The following is a 19,828-nucleotide window of genomic DNA, read 5'->3' on the forward strand; positions in this document are numbered from 1 at the left end:
AGTCTGTGTCCTTTAAGCAGAGCTTCTTCAAAATAAGGTAATTAAAATCTCTTTGTGTCTTCTCTGAGAACCCATGTGTTCATTTGTGATCCCCAGAGGGAAGGCCAAATTGTTCAAGTATTACCAAATGACATTATTTATGCTAGATTTAGACATAAGTCCCTATTTCCAGGGGCAGTGTGTCCTAGAACAGTGCAAAAAGGATGTTTTTCTTTCCTTTCTATCTTTAAGGCATGAATAACATAGTCAGCCACATCTTTTCTTTATGATCTCAGAGGACAATCACTATTGACAAGAAGTTTGCAGGCTGAAATACTGTAAAAGAGTTTACTTCAGTGTCTTGTTCAAGAGTGTAGAGTAGATAACAGATCAAAGATCACCTTTTCACCAAAAAAAATTCATTTTTCTATCAGTGGAGGTTTTCTAGTTCATCATTATCTACAGCATTCTTGTCCCCACCACCACCAACTTCCCCACCCTTCTTCTGGTACATAGAGAGCAGTTCCCTCCAGTGCTCTGAAACATAGAGGTCTCTCTGTCTTTTCTCTGACTTCCTTCCTTCAAACCCTTCCTTCACATTTGGGTGATGTAAAACAGCCAAGATAAGGAATAGCTGTCTCTTCCCAAAAGGAGACGGGACGGATGTGCAATTCAGAAGAACAATTCCTTTTTCCTACTGCCTTCCTGGGATGGGGGGCAGTGGGAGTAGTGGGGAAGTGAGAAACAAGTTAACCTTCCTTTTGCCAGCTGTGCCAGCTACTCCTATCAATATAGACACAACAAAACATGACAGCACTGTTCTGCTCTCCCCCTGAAAGGATAGAATTGTTTAAAAAAGATAAGACAGGAAGCAGGGGTGGCTAGTTATGTGTACTTTTGGTCAAAATATAAGACCCAGCATTTTTTTGTGTAATGCATTGTATTGCTTTTTTTAAGTATCTGACATAAACTGTTGTCTTCAGTCATGTAGTCATGTTTCATTCAGGTCTCCTGTTCCTAGAAAAAGATGACAGGAGAGAGGCTCTTACCAGCATGGGGTAATGGTCACATTTGTTGTGTTATTTAGAAAGATTGACTTACTGGGGTTTATGTCTATAGGAGTTAAACTTGTGTGGAGGATGAGTGGTTTTGCTGTTGTGAGATTTTATGAGTAGTTTTTTTACATGATTTTTATGTTATTGCTGTGATTTAATGTGGAAAACACAAGAACTAATGTTTTCTTAGTTACCTAAAGATAATAAAATCAGCAGAAGCAGAAAAAACTTTCTCATTTGCCATGGGATCCCAGTTCACATAGTAGCAGGAATTCACAACCAAGAGCATCAAACTTTCTAATGGTGATGAAGTTCTCCAGTATGCAACAAGAGGATCAGTTTCTATGATTAAGGGGTACAGATGAATTTAGTGGGACAGTTGAGTTGAGATCTACTGCCTATTTGCACTGCAGGATAGTTTTTAAAGATAGTTTAGATGAATAAGAAGAATCATAACATCAGAAAGTCACAAGAAATATGGTGAAGTTTGTTGCTATAGATACCCTTTCTTAGTAAATAGAAGGGAAATCCATAAGGGGGCTTTATTATTACTATATCAGGGTTTTCAAGGATTGCTTTTGTCATGCCCATATTTGTAGTATCTTGGCCAGTTGTATCGGTGGTGACCTGGATTCCAAACTCTGGCTTGTGTATAATACAGAAGCACAGGAACACCAGTAGGAAGAAGCACTCTCCTAAGCTACTAAAGCTGATGTTCTGCATAATAGTGGACAACAGGAATTACTAATGCCACAAAATAAGGGTTACTATTGGTTTGACTATAATCTACCACTTAGGAGCTCGCCAGATGATCTGCTGACCTAAGTGTTGTACAAGAGAGGACAGAGCATGTGTATGCATAAAGAAGATAATGGGCAACAGTCAAAAAAGTCTGGGGAAATTGAAATATTATGCTTGGGTTATCTGAAGTGAGAACTGCAGAATAAATATTCTGAATGGACTGTGTGAACATTTGGTGCCATGAAAACTGTGAGCTGCAGGGAATTGTGCAACTGTGCTAAAGATTGTGCTTCAGCAGCAAAACTGAAATTGAATCAAAGCTGCTGATCTGAGGTCTCCTGCTACCGAGAAGCTGTTGCCTGAATGGAACCCAGTTCATCAGATAAAGAGGATGAGGTTTGGAGTAAATTCCTCCAAGACTTGTTTTAGCATCTTTCCAATTCAGTTAAACAGGTTCCAGGATCTGCCATCTAAGGAAACCCTCTTCTTCCCTTTCAGGATACAAAAGGGGAGAGATTACAAACCATGCAGTATAAATAGAGTGGGAATTTTATGGGGACTGTTGCTTATCTCATTAGACTGAGAAATGAGGTTCTAGTTATGCAGCTTGCAGGCACTGAACAGTCAGTGCTCAGCCCCTCAAATGCATGCTTAATGAGATCCATCCATGAACAGCAGCTGTTGCTGACAAAGTGTAATAGGATTGGAAACCTCATTACTGATCCAGCATGCCAGTACTCTTACCTTCTAATGAAAAAATAAGCTGGAGTAATTTATGAGAGGCTGGGAAAAAAAGAACACAGAAGGAAAGATCTACTGAAGAGGCAGTAATGAAACTAGGTTTACCCTGCTTTCAGCAGTTCATGCATTGAGTCTCTAAAAGTAAATGAATGAGAGAGGATTCTGCTAGGACAGGAAACATAGCGGAGCCTTTCCAGAAACTTACTGCATTTGACATCTATCCTGCTCACAAAATGTGTCGTAGATATTATTTTTTCCATGATTAGGGAAAAGAAAGACAAGACAAATATGTGATTCTTCTTTTACCTTCCGATGCCTGAGAATGAAGCTGTTTCTTTGACTGTAAGAGCAAAGGACCTTGCAGAACAGTCTTGACAGTGGTTGAGGCATTCTTGTGGTAATGGTTCACTAGAGACCTGATTCCTCATGTGGAGAGCTATTTTCCTCTACCAGGCTTTAGAGTTTAGCAAAGTCTTGCAATGTCAGGTAAAAGCCACTGAGTTTTTATGTTTGGGAGCTTAGAAAGGCCTGGCCACTGCCCTAATAATGTGATACCCGCCCAGGACATCAACAGTCTCATTACTGGTTTTTGCTCCAGGCAGAGGCATGAGGTACAATCTGTGAAGATTCAGAGAGGCAAGCAAGGAGATAGAACTTGAAATTTTTAATTTTTTTTTTTTTGGGGGGGGGGGAGGGGTGAGGGGGGGGCGGCAATGTTACCATGACCCTTTGGCATGAGCCGTGCAATCCCAGGTTATTTCCACACCGCTGCTGATAAAGTATTTCTAAGATCCGTTCTTAGGTTTTGGGCATCTGGTTCAAAATCCACATTTTGAGCTAACATCACATATGAGGAGTTTCATAGAATGCTTCTTATGGCAAAGCTGAATAATACATCCAGTCTGCTGGTTGCCTCTGCTGGATTTCTCATTCAGAGTTACTCTTCTTGAGTTAGGAAGGGTATACAACTTATACAGGAAACTTTCTGAATAAAGCATCAGTTAGCAGTTGCTAAGACCTTAGAGCTTGATGAGCACTGCAGGGTTTGTTCTACCTCTTCTAAGAGTCAAGCCCACCTAATTTCTGATACAGTGAACTGTAGGTGTATTCCTTACTTTATTCTTGTCTATATTCTACTCCATACTGCCGAGGCATGAACATTTCCAATTTTTCGTAGATCTGTTTGCAAAAAAGACAAGCATATAATGGAAAAGGATCTGAAAGGGAAGCTAAATGACATCACTTAAGACAGTTTAAGGAAGCTTGGTATTTGGTTATGATCTGAGTATGTTAGTTGTTTGTATTGTGATAAGAGCATTTTTGGTGTGGAGACTGAGCCACAAGACTTATTGCATCAATGCAGTGTTTGGTTTTTGGTAAGAGTGTTTTTGGTGTGGAGACTGAGCCACAAGACTTATTGCAGCAATGCAGACAGTATTTGTCTGTTGGTTAGGGAAATGGACTGGAAGGCCCGAAGGTCTTGGGTCCCAGACCGTGCTGAACCACTGACTCATCAGGCGGCTCTGGGAAAGTGCATTGAACTCAGTTCTGCAACACTGCAGAAATCAGCCCAGCCGTGGAACTGAACCAAAGCAGGTTGTAAGTCACAGGTCAGTGGCACATATGGGAAACATAAGCTATTTTTTCTTATTCTGCATAAATGTAAATTCTACATTATCTTCTCCTGAGCCAACATTTCGCTGTGAGGTTAATACTTTTGTATAGTCAATGGAATATTTTGAAGGAAATTGAATCTCCCCCCATCCCCACCAAAAAAATTTCCCAACCCTCCCATGAAATTTATGTATTAGCAGATATGAAGGATGGGAAAAAAAAAAACAAAACAAACCAACAAAAAACCCACAAAAGAAAAACCTGGTTCTTATTTATTTTTTACTATCCAGGAGAATTTAATGTGGCCATTCCAGGTTTCTACTCATACAAATACACAAAACATTGAGCTTTTGTCCAAAACCTATATTGAGACTTTTTTTCTTCTGAGCAAGTAAGTGACTAAAACTATTTTTTGGTAGAAGTGGGAATTGAACTACATCATGTAAGTTTTATGAGCAGGATTTACTATGCTGCTTCTGTTTGAATTTTTCAGGTGTTTCTTGTGCACATTGGGACATCTTATTTGCAAAATAAAAAATAAAAAAATTGAAATTTCACAGGTCCCTTCTTTTCTCTTATGGCAAAATATATTAAGACATGTTGCTAATCAAAAGTGTATGAGTGAGAAAGGACCTTATCACTAATAGTTAACTATAAGTTTTTATACCCACAAGGAAGAGATCGATCTTTCTTCTGAACACCTCCTTCTGTATTTTAGATTACTTTCCTTGACCTCATTGCAAATAGTGAACCTTTCACATAGTCCTGATATGTAAAATCCTCTAATATACCTTCTTTATGTAGTATACCCCCTATAACAACCTGCTGTAAAGCCAAGGCTTTTACCAGTGGCAACACTGATCAACTCAGAGCAGAGAGAAGGTGACCCAGGGAGGAGGTTAAGTTTTGAAATCTAAAGTGGAAAATGAAATGGGTCAGTAAGAAACCTAGTTCTTGTGGGCTTTTTAATGTCTGAAATAGAAAGGAAATTGTGGGTGTTGCATCTGACCAAGCAGTTAGCTGTAAATTATTCCATCATCAAATGCAATTCTTATTCCAGTTTTCAAACCTCATATCTAATTCTTCTTACTTTTAAGGAAATGCTAGTCAAGTCTCAAGAAACAGTTCTGAAGAATTGCTTAGCAAATTTCTGCATTTAATAGTGTGGATGTAGTCGTTTGTCTAACAGACAACTCTGAAAACTGAGCCAGGTCTGTAAGCGTTGCACTGGACTAGACTTACTCATCAGCGTATGTGGTAAAGATAGTGTCAGTCAGTCTGTGCCATCACTAGTTAATGTGTGGAAATCTATTCCTTTCAAATCATTCTCTCAATGATAGCTCCATACTTCCAGTTCTTGGTGTATACTTCTAATTACAATTTAGTAAATAATTCTTTAGGAAGAACTGAAACTAGTCTCTCTCTCTGCTATACTTGATTCTGCAGTCACAAGAAGATTAAAAAAACCTATTAAAAACCATCACCAACCTCACCCCTCCCAAGGGGAAAAAAAACCCTCCTCAGATCCTTAAATGCATAAGAACCAGGTCAGCAGGTTATTGCTGTAAACAGCTATTCTTCAGAGGAAAACTCAATAACTAATTCAGTTTATAAATGCAGTTCATACATAGTCAAGCATTTTATAGAAAACATGAAACTGGAATAAAATCTCAGTGGTTATGCTTACGTTTTGGGGAATCCTGGCACTGTTGCACTGCACTGAACAAATACAGATGATAGAGCCATGCAAACAGCTGTATGGCTGGTTTGTGTCAGTTGCTTCCCCAGAAGCAGGGCTAATGCAATTGCATTCTGCTGGTTCAAAAGCAAAAATCTTTCCTAAATTGGCAGGTTGGTGTGTTCTTAATGTAATAGGTGCAGATCTGAAATATAATTTAGCAACTTTTAAAGTTTGCCAATCACTAAGAATAATATGTTCTTAAGTAAGTTTCCTGAGTCTGGCAATTTACGTAGGTGAGTGAACTAGACAGGTCAAATAGCTGGCTTGGTTTATAAATAGACTAAAAAAAAACTCCATATATAGAATAGTATCCAGACTTTCTATTGTTTGAAGCAAATGATATCATTATTTGGATGTCTTTCCAGAACTGAAAATGACTAGACTTTGGAAACTAAAAGTAGTTAAATATAGAAATTGCTACTTTAATGAGTGGATGCTGTGTTTCATTATTATGCTACTAGTATGTGAACAAATGCCTTTCTGTTCTTAGGGATGGGAAGGGATATTTTCTTCCAGTAATATAAGATATTGGACAAAAGCCAAATTCAGATTAAGGGCTGTCAGTGTCTTTATCTCATTTCTTTATGGAAAATATTTTTGATCCACAGTGCAGTGTAACTGCACATACAAGGTGATAACACTGTTCACCAACTTGTGCCTTGCATAAGCCTTTACATTTGTACAGATCAAATACAAAATGCACAGGGCTTCACATAAAGTAAAATGATGTAATAAAAATTAAAAGAGAAACAAACTGTGCCTTCCAGCATAGCTTGTCATCACAGACTCCCTAACAAGTGATAACATCTACTTGGCCAAGTCAGAGAGCGTTATCACTGATAACTAGAAAACATTTCTTCTGATTCCTGCGGTACTATTTAAAAACACCTAGGTAGTTTCTATGAGGATACACTTCCATTTCTAGGGGTGGGGTGTTGTGAATAAAGGCTCATGTTAAGATGTCCCAGCACTTTCACTGTAAAGACCACCATCTTTTTAGACGAGGAATGCTGTGTTGGATGGTAGGTGAATAATCTGTTGTCTCATAAGACAATATACTAAAATAATACATGTTTACGAACATAGAAGCAAGTTTAAGAGGATATCAAAACATATTTTAACTTACCAGTCCAGATTTTCCTTCAGATGCTTCTGCATCTTTTACCTGTCAGATTTAGCTAAAAATTCACGTTTAAACAAAGTGTCAGTTGATGTATGAAGTCACCAAAATTTAGGCATCTACATATTCACAAGGTGTCTGAGCTCTCATAATCAGGGAATCCAATATCCTTGCTTTAACTAATAGAAATAATTAATGTATGTACCTTTGGTTACCTTTATTAATATATTTTCATCTTCAAACTCTACTAGACTTGTAGCTGAGGGATTTTTTCTGCAAGCAAACCTGATTCTTAAGTTGGTAAAACTGAAAATGGAGTGCTCATGAGCAACACTTTCATTGTCCTTCTGTAATCACTTTGGGCCAGTTGATGACCATGTAACATTTGTCCCTTTGGAAGATGTAAGAGATATTTTTAACCATTGCTGCACACTCTTCGAAGAGCTTAGTTTGCCTCCAGCATCACCTCTCTCTTGCTGGTGTATGTGCAAGCTTTGGTTGACGATTAAGACCAAAACTGTCATTCCTTTAGGCAACTTAAGTCACCTGTCTCAGATACGGAAGTGCCAGAGGATATTGTTCTTCCTCTTCTGGATGAAATTTTGTTCTGGAAAAGCCCTCTGCATCTTAACCCTCCTTCAATAGCTCCTAGAGCTACAGCACATTCATGCAGAGACCTGTGGCTGATTTTTAGGATACCCTTTCCTGTGGCATTACAGATTCTTCAAAAACAAGTAGGAGTGATAATTTTTTTCTCTAGGGGTGACTATTTTTTATTTGTTTTACATTTCAAAAAGTTTTAACTGGATTTTCTCATCTTATGTTCTAATCCCTTTCTTAGGATAGCCTATAATCATCTCTGTGACAGATAAAAAGGCAAAAAGCAGCTGAATTCAACTTCATTATCTGTAAAATATGAGATCCCCATTCACTGACTTCTTGACAGAAACCTATGGCATGGCATACACTGCTTGCTCAGAAGCGTACTGTTTGCACATAACCTCAAATTGGGCAAGTGGGCAAGAGCCCTGGACAGTTATTCAAATATCTGTACTGTATATTTAGGCAGCTTTTAAGATTTACTCTCTGACTGAACCTCTTAAAAACCTTACTTTTTTCCTCCTTCTTTTTTTTTTTTTTTTTTTTTTATTCCTACTATATAACAGAAGTCCTTTTGGCTTCCATCTGGTTTGCTGAGTCAATATGTGTTTGGATGAAAGTCACAAAATTAGAAATGCTTTTATGAAAATGTGGAGAGTAAGTTCACACTGTATCATGTCTGATTTCTGCAGTTGTTACAAAGCAATGTCTTGAGAATGCAACAAGGGAACATTTTAATTTGAAAAGGGGATGGTAAATAGTACCTCAAATAAAGTGAACATGTAGAGCTGTGAAGTTTCACTTTGAAATGAAACTATGCAAGGCTGTGTGCCAGAACGTTAATGTAATCAAGAGCCACAAGCCAGCCCATAAGAGGAAAGTCTTTTATAGCTTCACTGCTGAGAGGTACAGAATTCATGTTTCCCATTGCTGTCTTCAACATACTTGCTGAGACACACTTGAGAAGACAAGTTTGTGTCTGTTGGGGTCTTCTCAGCATCAGAGACTTTGTATTCTCTTGCCCTTCCTTCCCTGACCCAGACATTGAGCACAGGCATCCCAATCCCTGGGAGCAGTGCTGCTTTTGGATACTCCTCTTCTGTTGATGTTTCCAAGCCCATCAGAACTCAAACTGAAGCAACTTGTTTATTTGCTTGTTTGCTTGGCAACCTGCCTCCCAGTTTTCTCTGTGCATTCCATTATAAGAGGTAGGTGGCACATGAAACTCCACACCAATCATAATGGATTGCAACAAGCATCACTCTTCTTACTTCATCAGGAAGACTACATTAGGCAGTTGTTAGGAGACCAGCTTTCTTAGTGTGGCTGACGGTAAGTCTCTTCATGTTCCTCCTGGGAACGATTTCCTTCTCCAGGTTGGGTTTTTTTTTTCAGTGAAGGATGTGTAAGTGTATGGCTCCCCCTTCTTTTGGTGGGAAGTGCAAACATTCATATGATATTGAGGTCACGCACTAAATTATTCCAGTTGCCATGCATCCAGTCTAGAAAGGTTCTGGCTCCCATTCAAATATGAAAGAAAGAATTATTTCTTAGCAAACTAATTCTCAGAACAGTTGGAGAGAGGATCCACACCCCCATCTTTTCCTTCCTCTCTGAATGTGCCAATTAATCCTTTCCTTCACCAATTAAGGTCTTCACAGTGGTCTTACTGTCTGGTGCACTAGTAGCTACTGGATTGCGAGCAGGCAGTTTCAGATGACTGGTTTCTTCTTTGGCATTGTAACTCTGAGGACAGAGCGTTTTCCAGACCAAGCCTGACACTGGGCAGTCCAGGCGTCCCCCACTGACAGCATTCTCCATGCTTGTTTTGAATGGTTGTTTATATGTGTTTCTAGAGAAATAAGTTTGGCATCCAGGCAACAAATGTTTTCAGCTCTTTAAAGAGTAAAATGCTGGTTTTGAGCAAATACAACTGTTCAGTCGCATTTGTAACCAACAAAGTTCTTTTCTGTCTGGTTCATCAACAGCAGGAGTACCCTGTCATACTCCTACTTTATTTTTTTCTCTTCCTAAGGAAGCAGAAAATTAATGTTTCTAAGTCAGGGCCATATAAACCAAACTTGAAATTAATGTGAGTTTCAACAGCCTAAGGTCAGACATGGAAACAGAGGTCCATAATGGAGGTGTGGGCCAGTCTGGTTCTCCCTGGCAGTGACACAGAGGGCTGCCTTGCAGGCATGCCAGGAGTCCCCTCAGAACTTCCAGGCTGAAGTCTCACGTGAGTCGTCCAAACACACTGCTCGTTGCCACACCACAGAGGCATGCGGTATGTCAGCACCCCTGGTCGTAGTTCAGCTTTTCAGCAAGCTCCCAGGCCTTCTAAAGCTTCCTTTGGTAAAGCTTAGCTGGCTTGGAGGAGCCGCTGTGGTTGATGGAAAGAGCACAATGGGATTGTCAGGACAAAAGTTAATGTACAACTGCAACATATAAAATTTATCAAAGAAGGTGTCAGTGTGCAGAGTCTTTTGATTCCAGGTTGCAATATTTTCATTATAATTTCCCTAATGTTTTGAGCTGTATGTAAGGAAGAGGCTTATATTTCCTGGGCTTTCTGTACTCATAGAACTTTGAGATCTGTCCTCTGGTTGCCTTTGTTCTTTGTCAGAATATCAACCCTTGAAGTGAAGGTACTTGAATAGGCACACAGAGAAAACGATTACGTAGATGTGGCCAAGATCAGTAATAAATAAATCATTAATGTGGGAAAAAATTTAAAGATAGCGACATATATGTTTTTGAGGTTTTTAAGAGTTTGGCTCAAGGAAACTGATTTAAGTTGTCTTTAGCTAGCTGAAGATGTGTAAGTACATAAGTAATATTGTTTGGTGACAAAAAAGAAAAAAAAGGAAAGCAAGAGGGAAAAGTAAGGTTTTATGTTGGGATCACTCACATATTTTATGCTTGCAATTTTATATAAATAAAAATGAGGGCTGTTTACACAAGAATAATATACAAGCTTTACAAACATACATGGCACTTACATGTTTTCTCTTGCTTGTGTTTAAGTAGTATTCACATTCCCCGAACCATCAATTTTATATTCTTTTCCAGCAAAGTTCTTTAATGATATTAAAAAGAGAGTTGGAAAAAACCCTCTTCTCCCTTTTTCATATATTGCTTTCCTTATTCCCTTTCTCCATCCATTCCACCCTCGTTTGCGGGCTGCTGGTTACAGCTTTCCCAGCAGTAGGTGTTTGATTTTCTGACACTCAGTGTTCCCATCAGAGGCCATAGCTTGCTTTAAGGATGAGATTTGGACACTTAGCATAGGATCCGTCTCATGTGAAGCTGAACATCTACACTTTAAACACATCTCAACCAGTTACCCTAGACTATCATCTTTCTAATCTACTCACCCTTCTAGGATGAGGTTTAGCTCAGACGTTTAAAATAGATCTGATGAGATTCTCTGGATGGTCTATAATAGCAGCCAGATGTTGTGCCTATATTGCAGAAATTTTAAATCAGATTATATAAACCCCATTTCTAGACTCTTCCTAGATTCTGGACTTTTTTGAGATTAGTGGAATTTGGGATCATCCAGAACATGACCAAGACCTGGAATTGAATGTTTTCTCAATAGACAACTTCAGAACTGGGGACTATTGCCAGTCTTCCAGCTTTGTTGCACGAATCTTAGAACACCATTCTGCTGCAAATACTTCTTTAAGCTTTTCACCATTTAACTGCATATTGATCAAATCAGGAGATTCACCTGATTCACCCTGTCCTCAGACTTATACAGGGCATGGATGTCTGCATGTAAGACAGTCACCTCCACCCACCTCTTTAAGTTTCAGAGAAAGTAGTAGGTGCTTTCTGTGAAGGGTGCAGTTTATCAGTTTAGATGCCAGTATCAGGATGGGGTAAATTGTATCCTAGGACTGGTTGTTCTCCCCAGTGATTGAAACAGTAGTCTAGGCACCCATGTTATATCAAAAGAGCCACATTTGGTTGTCACCATTGGTGCTATGTTCCCAGAAATTTGTTTTCCTCAGGGCATATATAGTTTTAGTGCTTTAAAACTACCTTGGCCATCACTAAATTTTAAATTGGACTTTCTGCATTCTAATTACTGACTGATGCATGTCCATGTGATTTCCCTCCATCACAGTTGTAAGCCCATGTGTATAATTGGTTTTGACAAAGTTTTAGAAGGATTCTTAATAGAGTTCTTTTTTAATGTAAACAAACCTTTAAACCATAATGTTTTATAGTGTAACTTCCCAGTAACATCGGACTAAATGGCAGCGCAATGATCTGCCTTCAAGGAGTTATAAACATTCATAGATAATAAAGTAGAAAACCCTACATGTGACTAAAAGCTCCAGGGTCATCTCACTAGCAGTCAAAAAGTAAAAAAGTGGAAATTAGGCAATAAGGAGAGCCCAAGTATAATCCAGAAGAGATATATTAGTGCTGGTCTCAAATGTTTTCCCATTATGTTCCCTACCTTTGGAATCTTCCAGATTTTTCTCTTGGTTATCTAAGGAATCTATGTGCTTAAAAGGACATAAAATGAGAAAATTAAAAAAAAAAACTTCCTAAAATTGTGGAAGAAAACAATTGTGTCCCCACATTAGCTGCCGGTATTGTTATGGCATACAAATTAGAATGTTGGATGGTGGATAGTACACAAACAATAGACCTTGAACTTATTCCAGTTGAAATATGCATTAGCAACCTCCTTTTTTTTTCATACTCAAGTACACAAATAATCCTGCCATAGTTCCTACTCATACTCTATGTTCTCCTTAGCAACAGTTTACCAAATTTAGAGTCACTCTGCTAATTAATAAAGAAATAAACTTATTGTTCTCCCTGTTGTTTTCTCAGTAAGTATAATTGAAAACTCATATGGTAAAATTACTGTATCTGTCAGTCTGTTACTGTTAGGCTGTTACAGCTCCAACCAAAACAGATCTCTAAAGTTCAGAATTGATTCTTACTAACGGCAGCACTACCTAACACAGTGTTCCTTAATGAAGTCCTGCATCCCACAGGGGAATACGTTCACACAGGTCTTATATCTGCAAGGCATCCATAAAAATGAATAGAACTATCCTTAATTTCTGAAAAAGAACTTAGAGGGAAACTGTGAAATGAAAGATACTCACGGAGAGGCATGTTTCATCTGCAAATAGGTTAATGAGAAAAAAAAACACCAAAACATAGCGAGAGTGAGTTTGTGAACATCCAAATATTTAACTAAAAAATGGCCCAACCTGCGCAAGCAGTAGAGGTTATAAAACTGTCGTGGTTTATGATTTCCTCTAAACAATAGCCTAAACATAAAGCAGAGTTCATAACATGATGTAGAACATTGTTACATCCATGAAATAATTTTCTGAATCACACACCTAGTCTTTAAATAGCTTGGGCCATGGTTTCAGTTCTGTGGACCTCTTTTATCAATTTGAAAAGCCCAGTGTTAAATGTGAAAATTAAATATAAAGCTGAAATGAAAGTATTTTGATATATAAAATAGTTCAGATACAGACATTAACCCTCTTATGACAAGCATTGAGAGCTTACCTTGGGAACTTTGTATTACTGCTTCTCATAGCAGTAATACAGAGTCTGTTGTGCAAATATGACCAAAGGAGAATTTAGGCAATGCCTGGTACCTGCTCCGTATCTTTTATTCATTTGGCTCCCAGGGAGAAATCCAAAGCTCTGAACTGTTTTCAGGCTCTCGGTAGTGTAGCAGCAGGAGTGGGTACCTGAGAAATGTGACCCACAACCCCAGGTGTTGAGTAGGGGATTACTAAGAGACATGTGAAAAATGCAAAGTGTGGCAGTGTTGGTCCTTCTCTGTTTTAGGTCCTAGAGTCAGGGCTACAGGCAGGAACAGCAGCATCAGAGCCTATTTAAGCAACAGCATAGAGCACCCATCTTGTTTGGGGGCTTGTTTATACCACTGTCACCTCCCTTCCAGCTCAAGCTATGAAAGGGCAGGAAGGGTGAAGGGATCATTTGTTCCTGCTGCAGTGCAACAAAGGATTCAGGGTTTTTCCATCCAGTAGTGGAGCAAGCCACATAGAACCTGTATCCTACAGTTGGGGTGCCTTGAGTTTTGTCTAAGGAGCAGTGCACATGAAAATTAGCAGCCACCCTGACTGAGGGGCTGTGCCTCCAAGACATCCTTCTCTCTTTTCCTTTTGGCTCCATTAACTGCTGCACAGCAAACCAGGCTTAGAAATAGCAACAAGAAATCCCTTTCTCCTTTCCCAGTTTACTGACTAGGCTGATGGGGCATTTTCAAGTTTTCAAAACCCTGGGCTTAGGTGGGCTTCAGGCTGGTCTTCATAGTATTCCTAATGCTTAAGTTACAGTTATAAAAGTCACACAACAGCATGCCCAGCATCTCTGCTGTTCAAATTTCTGAACAAGAGTGACTGTGGCTGCTGCATTTCGTGCAGGCAGTGTGCTAGGTGTAATCAGAGCTGGCCTGCCTGTTGAAGACCATCCAAGGATTTACACGGAATGGTGCATATTTTGTGATCCATGCATTTTCAGCCCAGGCCAAGGTGGTTCTGGACAGGCAAGAGAGATGTAACTGCAGCCATCTACTTAATCTGTGTCTGACTTCTAGGTCACGGTGGTTGGTTGCTAGCAGGTTTTAGGTACCTCTAGAATAGATAGTCATTGAAGAGGAGAGAGCAGGAGTTTGGCTTATGGTTTTGAACCTGATACTTACATCTTCCTTTATGTCCACCCATAAATATTTTAAAGTATAGCAACGATTTAGAGCATGCATAGAAGGATGTGCTGCATCGTGACCTAGGACTTAGTCCTTGTCCCTGAAGAATCCAAGCAGCTGCACTTCTGTGATACGATATCTGTTGCATGTGTCAAAAAGATGTGCGAGATACTGCTCATCATGGAGCTGCAATGTTTTGAAAATGTGAAGGGAAAATAATACAGTAGCATTATATTTCTTGATCTCCAAGAACTGGAAAGCCACTCACGGCTGCTTCTAAGCAGAGATTAAAGAAGTTTCAACTGGAAGTCATAGATCTAATCCTGGATTTTGCTTGGGCAAGTTCTCAGCAAGCCTGTTAATCAAAGCTTATTGTGCTGTGCCAGGTATTGTGGCTGATATCTTTTAACTTTCATTTTATGTGTGTTCTGGTTTGCAGGGTGGGAAGACATACACAGGACCATGTGGAGGCAGAGATTGCAGTGGAGGATGTCAGTGCTTCCCTGAAAAAGGAAGCCGTGTAAGTAACATTTTTTCCTGTAAAACATTCTTGATGTTCAGTGCTCAATGTTGTTTCATAAAGGTGGACTTGCATCAGTCTGCTAGAGTATTCAAACAATTATTCTTTTTCAGGAAAAGGTTACTGTTGTTTCGTCTTACTTTCTCAAGAGCTTGTAGATTTGAAGAAATGCAGTGTTATGAAATATGGCAGGTTCTTCTCTCAAAGATCAGGGCCAAGAGACCTAATAGCCACGACAAGCTGATCAGATCAGAATTTTAGGGATGTTATGTTCTACAGTATCACTGGATTTTGTGACAGTGCTAAATGAATATGGACAAAATCACTCAGCAATGTTCTTGAAGTCTTTCTAACAAAATGGCATCTCATGAAAAGCTATAACATACATGTGATTTCCATTAAAGAGAAAGGGAGCAAGGCCTGCAAAACCTGAAATCTCTGCTAGAAGGGAACTGCTTGGGACTACTGGCATTAGGCTGTTGCTGATAGTCTGTTCTTTGTTTTAGGGAATAGTGAAGAATGAGGCAGAGAAAGGGACATGGGGTGGGGGGGTTTAGCCACCTGCTGCAAATTGCTCCAAGAAATAGGGCAGTTCCTTATCCTGTATGGCTTGGAGCCCTGGCTGGCAGGCTCCTTCTGCACAGCTTGGTCTTCTGCAGCTGAGACAGTGACTCAGCCTTTTCCATCCACCCATCTCTAAGAATAGGTCAGGCAAGAGACGTGGTGGCAGGTCATATGCTCATTCTGCTATCATAAACTTCATAAGATTCTTTAGTTCTCTGCCTTTCCTCCATGCAGCGAAACATCAGTTCCTGTTCCCATCGCATTCCTCAAGCTTGACTCCACGTCTGAGTGGAGAAAGAGGTAGTAAGAAAGTCACAGTGTAGGTGGGAGATGAGGAACATTCTTGTTTACAGCAGAAGTCCCATTGTCTCCATGGAAGTCAGATGATTCTGGGGTTACCATGCCATAAGTACCGTAATGGTGATACTCCCATCCCCTGACTATGATCCTCTCATGGTCTGCTTTCCATTACATTAAGCTAATGGCAAACTCGTGAAGCTGAGGACAAACAAGTCCTCCCCTGAGACAGCTTCCAGTGAGGCTCCCTCCAGCTGTTACTGCCTTACCCTCATCATCCCACACATGAAGTTTGGCGAGTGCCTCCTGCCACTTCCCTCCAAGGGCTCTGAAAGTCACAAACTAATGCTGTATGAAATGGCTTCGAGCATGACATTGCTATGCCTTTTCAGTGTCAATTTTTTGGCTTCTAAAAGCAAAGCATGGATGTACTTGTTAGGGTTTGTGGAAATACTTGTTGCAAAACTACAACTTTCTTGAGTGAAATATTTTTCACATTCCTTATTGACTGAATAACTTTTAATTTCAAGCTGCCAAGTCTACAGGACAAAAGACGTAGCTAGAAAGTAAATGCATAGTTTAGAAAAGCGAAAAATACTAAGTTACCAGAGTAGAGAACCAGTCAGGTGCCACTGATGAGAAGCTCCCAGTGAGTTGCTTAGTATCTAGATTGGAAGGTAAGGGCAGATTTTATGTACTTACCACTCTCACTCTTTGATTTATCCCAGGGAAGTAAGTAACCCCAGTAAGTACTCACATTGGCCTCCCTTTAAATAGACATTAAAAAGGAGAAAAGGAGGATGTTACAAAAGATAAATTATGTTTTGCTACTTGTGGTTAATTGTGCAAGATGTGAAGCAGTATTGGGGAAAGTGATGTAAAGAATTTTACACCACTTCAAAAATAGTATTTTAACTCTGAAATGACATGCCTCATTCTGAGTCAGCATACACTGCATGTATTCTGTGTCTGCTCATCTCTTCAGATGTCACAACCTCTGTTAAACATCTGGTTTAAGGAACAGTGTTGGTCTTGCTTCTGGTCTCATGCTAATCCTCAATGGGAATATTTGTTTCTACAAAATGTCCTACAAAATCTCTGCATGACACACATTTGCTGTTCAAAGTGACTCATTACATGCACAATAGACATATTGCATGTTTGCACTTGTAAGAGTGTCTGAAGCACTCTGTCAGAGCCTGCTTCTGCAGTGACTACCTTAGGTGCAACAGAGCTGTCACTTGCAGGGCATCTGGAGCTAGGGTGGGAGCAGCACCGTGAGGGTCTGCAGTCAGCTGTCAGCTCCACCATCTCCTGGATATTCTCTCAGAACCAGGCAAACAAAACCACTTTCTTGGATTGCTGCTAATGAATGCATATCAGAAGCTGTTGAATGAAGTGAATTCATTGGAGTGGTAAATACAGTTGCAAACTATGAAAGTAGAAAAGGTCTGAAGAGATACCTACTTTTTATTTATATGTGCTTCTACTTCATTTTCTGTTGTTTCAGTTACAGTCTGAAGGTACAGCATTTAAATAAAGGCTTTATTTAAGATAATAAAGATATTTAAATAAAGATGCTTCTCTTTATTTGTTGTCTTAATCTAATGGCCTTTGTTTTTAAAAAAGTGTTCTTTACAAAATATGCCCATTGATACCTTCTGGGGGATCTGCGCTGGAAACAGAGAGGCACTGTGTAGATGTGTGAGGATTCAGCCAGGCTTTGGTAGTTTGTGCCAGGTGTCCAGACGCAGGACAACTGGAAGCCCTGAGCTTCTGTCTACACTGCTGTGGGCTTGGGACTGATGAGATTAGGCACAAAGGCACACGAAAGTTGAATCCTGTTTCAAACAGGCAGTTTTTAGGGACAAAAGGCCACCTAGCATGAATTAGAGCATGCATCTAGCAGGCCTACTGAAAAGAGGTGTGTGAACTCAGCCCTGCAGCTTTCCCTAGGCTCAGACACAGGACAATGAAATCCGCTGGGGACAGGAAGATGAAACAGCAGAAGCTTCATCTGCCTGCTGTAGCACTGGGGGAGCTGCTGTAGCAAGGCAAAGGCAGCAGCTAACCTACAACCTCTTGCGTCTCGTCAGAGCTGCTCCCAGGGCTGTGAAAAGCACATTCTGCCTCATTCCCAGGAGGAAAACAGGTCAAATTAAAATGTTCAGAGAATCGTAGGATATTGCTGATAACCATGTACAAACATAGTTTTCACAGTTCACAGCAAATGCTGAGCTGTTGTTCGGGGAAGTTTCTCTAAGGAATGTCTTTCCTGGGCCACACACAACCAATCCCTTTGAGGTTTCCACCTCCTGTCTCAATTTTCAGTTCACACCTTCAGAGGAAAAAAAAGTAAAAGGAACTTCTTCCATAAGCTGTGTCTTTTCTAGTGTCTAATGGCATTCTAGTCTTTGTTTTTTTTCACTGTAGCCTAGTTATTTTACTTTAACTGAGGTACTATTTACTGTTAGCTGGATAAAAATATCAAGTCCATTTAACCGTACCTTGCAACTAGGCAGGTGGTTGGAGCTGGGGCTGCAGCAGTCAAGCTAGGAGCCCAGCCTCACCCTCATCTCCCCTTCTCACAGCTGGCAAAAAGCTCAGCCAAGTTCATCGAGAAGTGAAGCTCCTAGAGGAGTGTTCAAATCCACATGGCAAGAAAACTTGGAAGGACAACAGATTCATCTTTTCCCTGTGATTAGACAGACTCATCTTCTTATTTTCTCCTAAGACAACTTCTCCTAAGTTGTTCTTCTATCACAACAGACAACCGCTCCCTAAGCTACATGTGGAGAAAATACTATAAGGAGTACCCAGGTGCCTGGGTAAGAGAGAAAGGAGAAAAGAGAAGCACTGATATGGTGTTGAAACCTTGACGGAAACCCTGAATTAAAGGGGTAAAAAAACCAAAAACAACAAACTAAAAACTTCTTGTTTCATTTTTTTTATTTTTCCTCTATTTTAATTTTTGGGGATTGTTTGGTTTTGGTTGTTTGGGGTTTTTTTTTTTTTATTTGTTTGTTTTTTTGCAACTCCTAAAATGTTGAGATTTATAGTTCTTTGCAAACCATATGTTGCACAGGGTACAATATATGCACTCCTAGAATCTGTTAAACATTAATGCACTTATGTAGGAAACGGTAATTCCTTCCAGTACAGTGGCCAACTGTTTGACCTATTGAAGTTCATAATCAACTTCACTTCATAATCAACCTAGAAGGCATTGTAGAAAGTGGAAGTGAGTAGAAATCTTTTTGATCTTTCTATAGAGTGAGAAAATGCACTCTATTGAAATCTGGCTTTATACTTTCTGAGTCAAGCATCTAACAGTGCTTGAGCCGCTTAGCCATTGTTTTTCCTAGGGGCTGGAATAATGGAAACTGTGAAATGAACAGACAGCTTCAAGTCCCTCCACAAAGGCGACTTTTGGGGAATGCCTAAACATTTCTTTTTAACTAAGACTGACATGAGGGTTCATTATAATTCCATTACAGATATCTGTTCCATTGCTTACACTAATGAGGTGGCCAAGGGTAAGCTATCCCGTCTGTTTTTGAGGGCTATAGAGTTGTGAAGTCTAGTGTCTGATCTTTACTTACGAGCATTTTCCATGCAAGTTTAAATCTTAACACATGGGATAGATCTAGAAGAAGTTTTTCTTTATAATTAAAAAGAAAAACAACAAACAAACAGTAAAAAAAAATACAGCACTTAAGATGTTCTTAAGTCAATTCCATTTTTATATCTTAGGAGAATGTTTAAATCCAATAAAATTATTTTATCAACTGTTAGTGTAATTATTGAGCATCACAATTAACTGGCTTCTAAGCTGGTATAATGGCAGTAGCTCCTTTGTAACTGTTAGTGTAAGTTGATATAGCTGATGAAATCTGATATTTTACTGTTTTTACAAAATAAGAACATAAGAAGGGTCTTCTCAAATTAGATCAGTAATTCCTCTAGTCCACTACTGTCTCCCCGGCAGTAGCAGTAGGAGATGCTATTTACAGGGAGCACAGAGGTCTGGCAACTTTGCGCAGTCCATTTCCTTTGTACCCAAGATCACCCTACTTGTATGTTCTTTCAGTATCTTTGTTTCTCCCTGAATTTGTCTTAATTCCTTTTTGAA

The 19,828-nt window shown here is 39.6% G+C and overlaps 1 protein-coding gene across 2 annotated transcripts in view; it reads left to right on the top strand.

Moving 5' to 3' along the window:
- COL4A2 (collagen type IV alpha 2 chain) overlaps positions 1-19,828 on the top strand; it is a 144,499-nt gene that overhangs the window by 24,926 nt on the left and 99,745 nt on the right. For both annotated transcript variants that reach the window (XM_062619258.1, XM_062619269.1), the window contains one exon: positions 14,755-14,835. In XM_062619258.1, the coding sequence (XP_062475242.1) occupies positions 14,755-14,835 (81 nt within the window). The remainder of the gene's footprint in view (positions 1-14,754; positions 14,836-19,828) is intronic.

This window comes from Pezoporus occidentalis, unplaced genomic scaffold (assembly GCF_034315485.1).
Source record: "Pezoporus occidentalis ecotype Australia unplaced genomic scaffold, CSIRO_AGI_Poc_V1 ctg105, whole genome shotgun sequence".
Classification (NCBI taxonomy): Eukaryota; Metazoa; Chordata; class Aves; order Psittaciformes; family Psittacidae; genus Pezoporus; species Pezoporus occidentalis.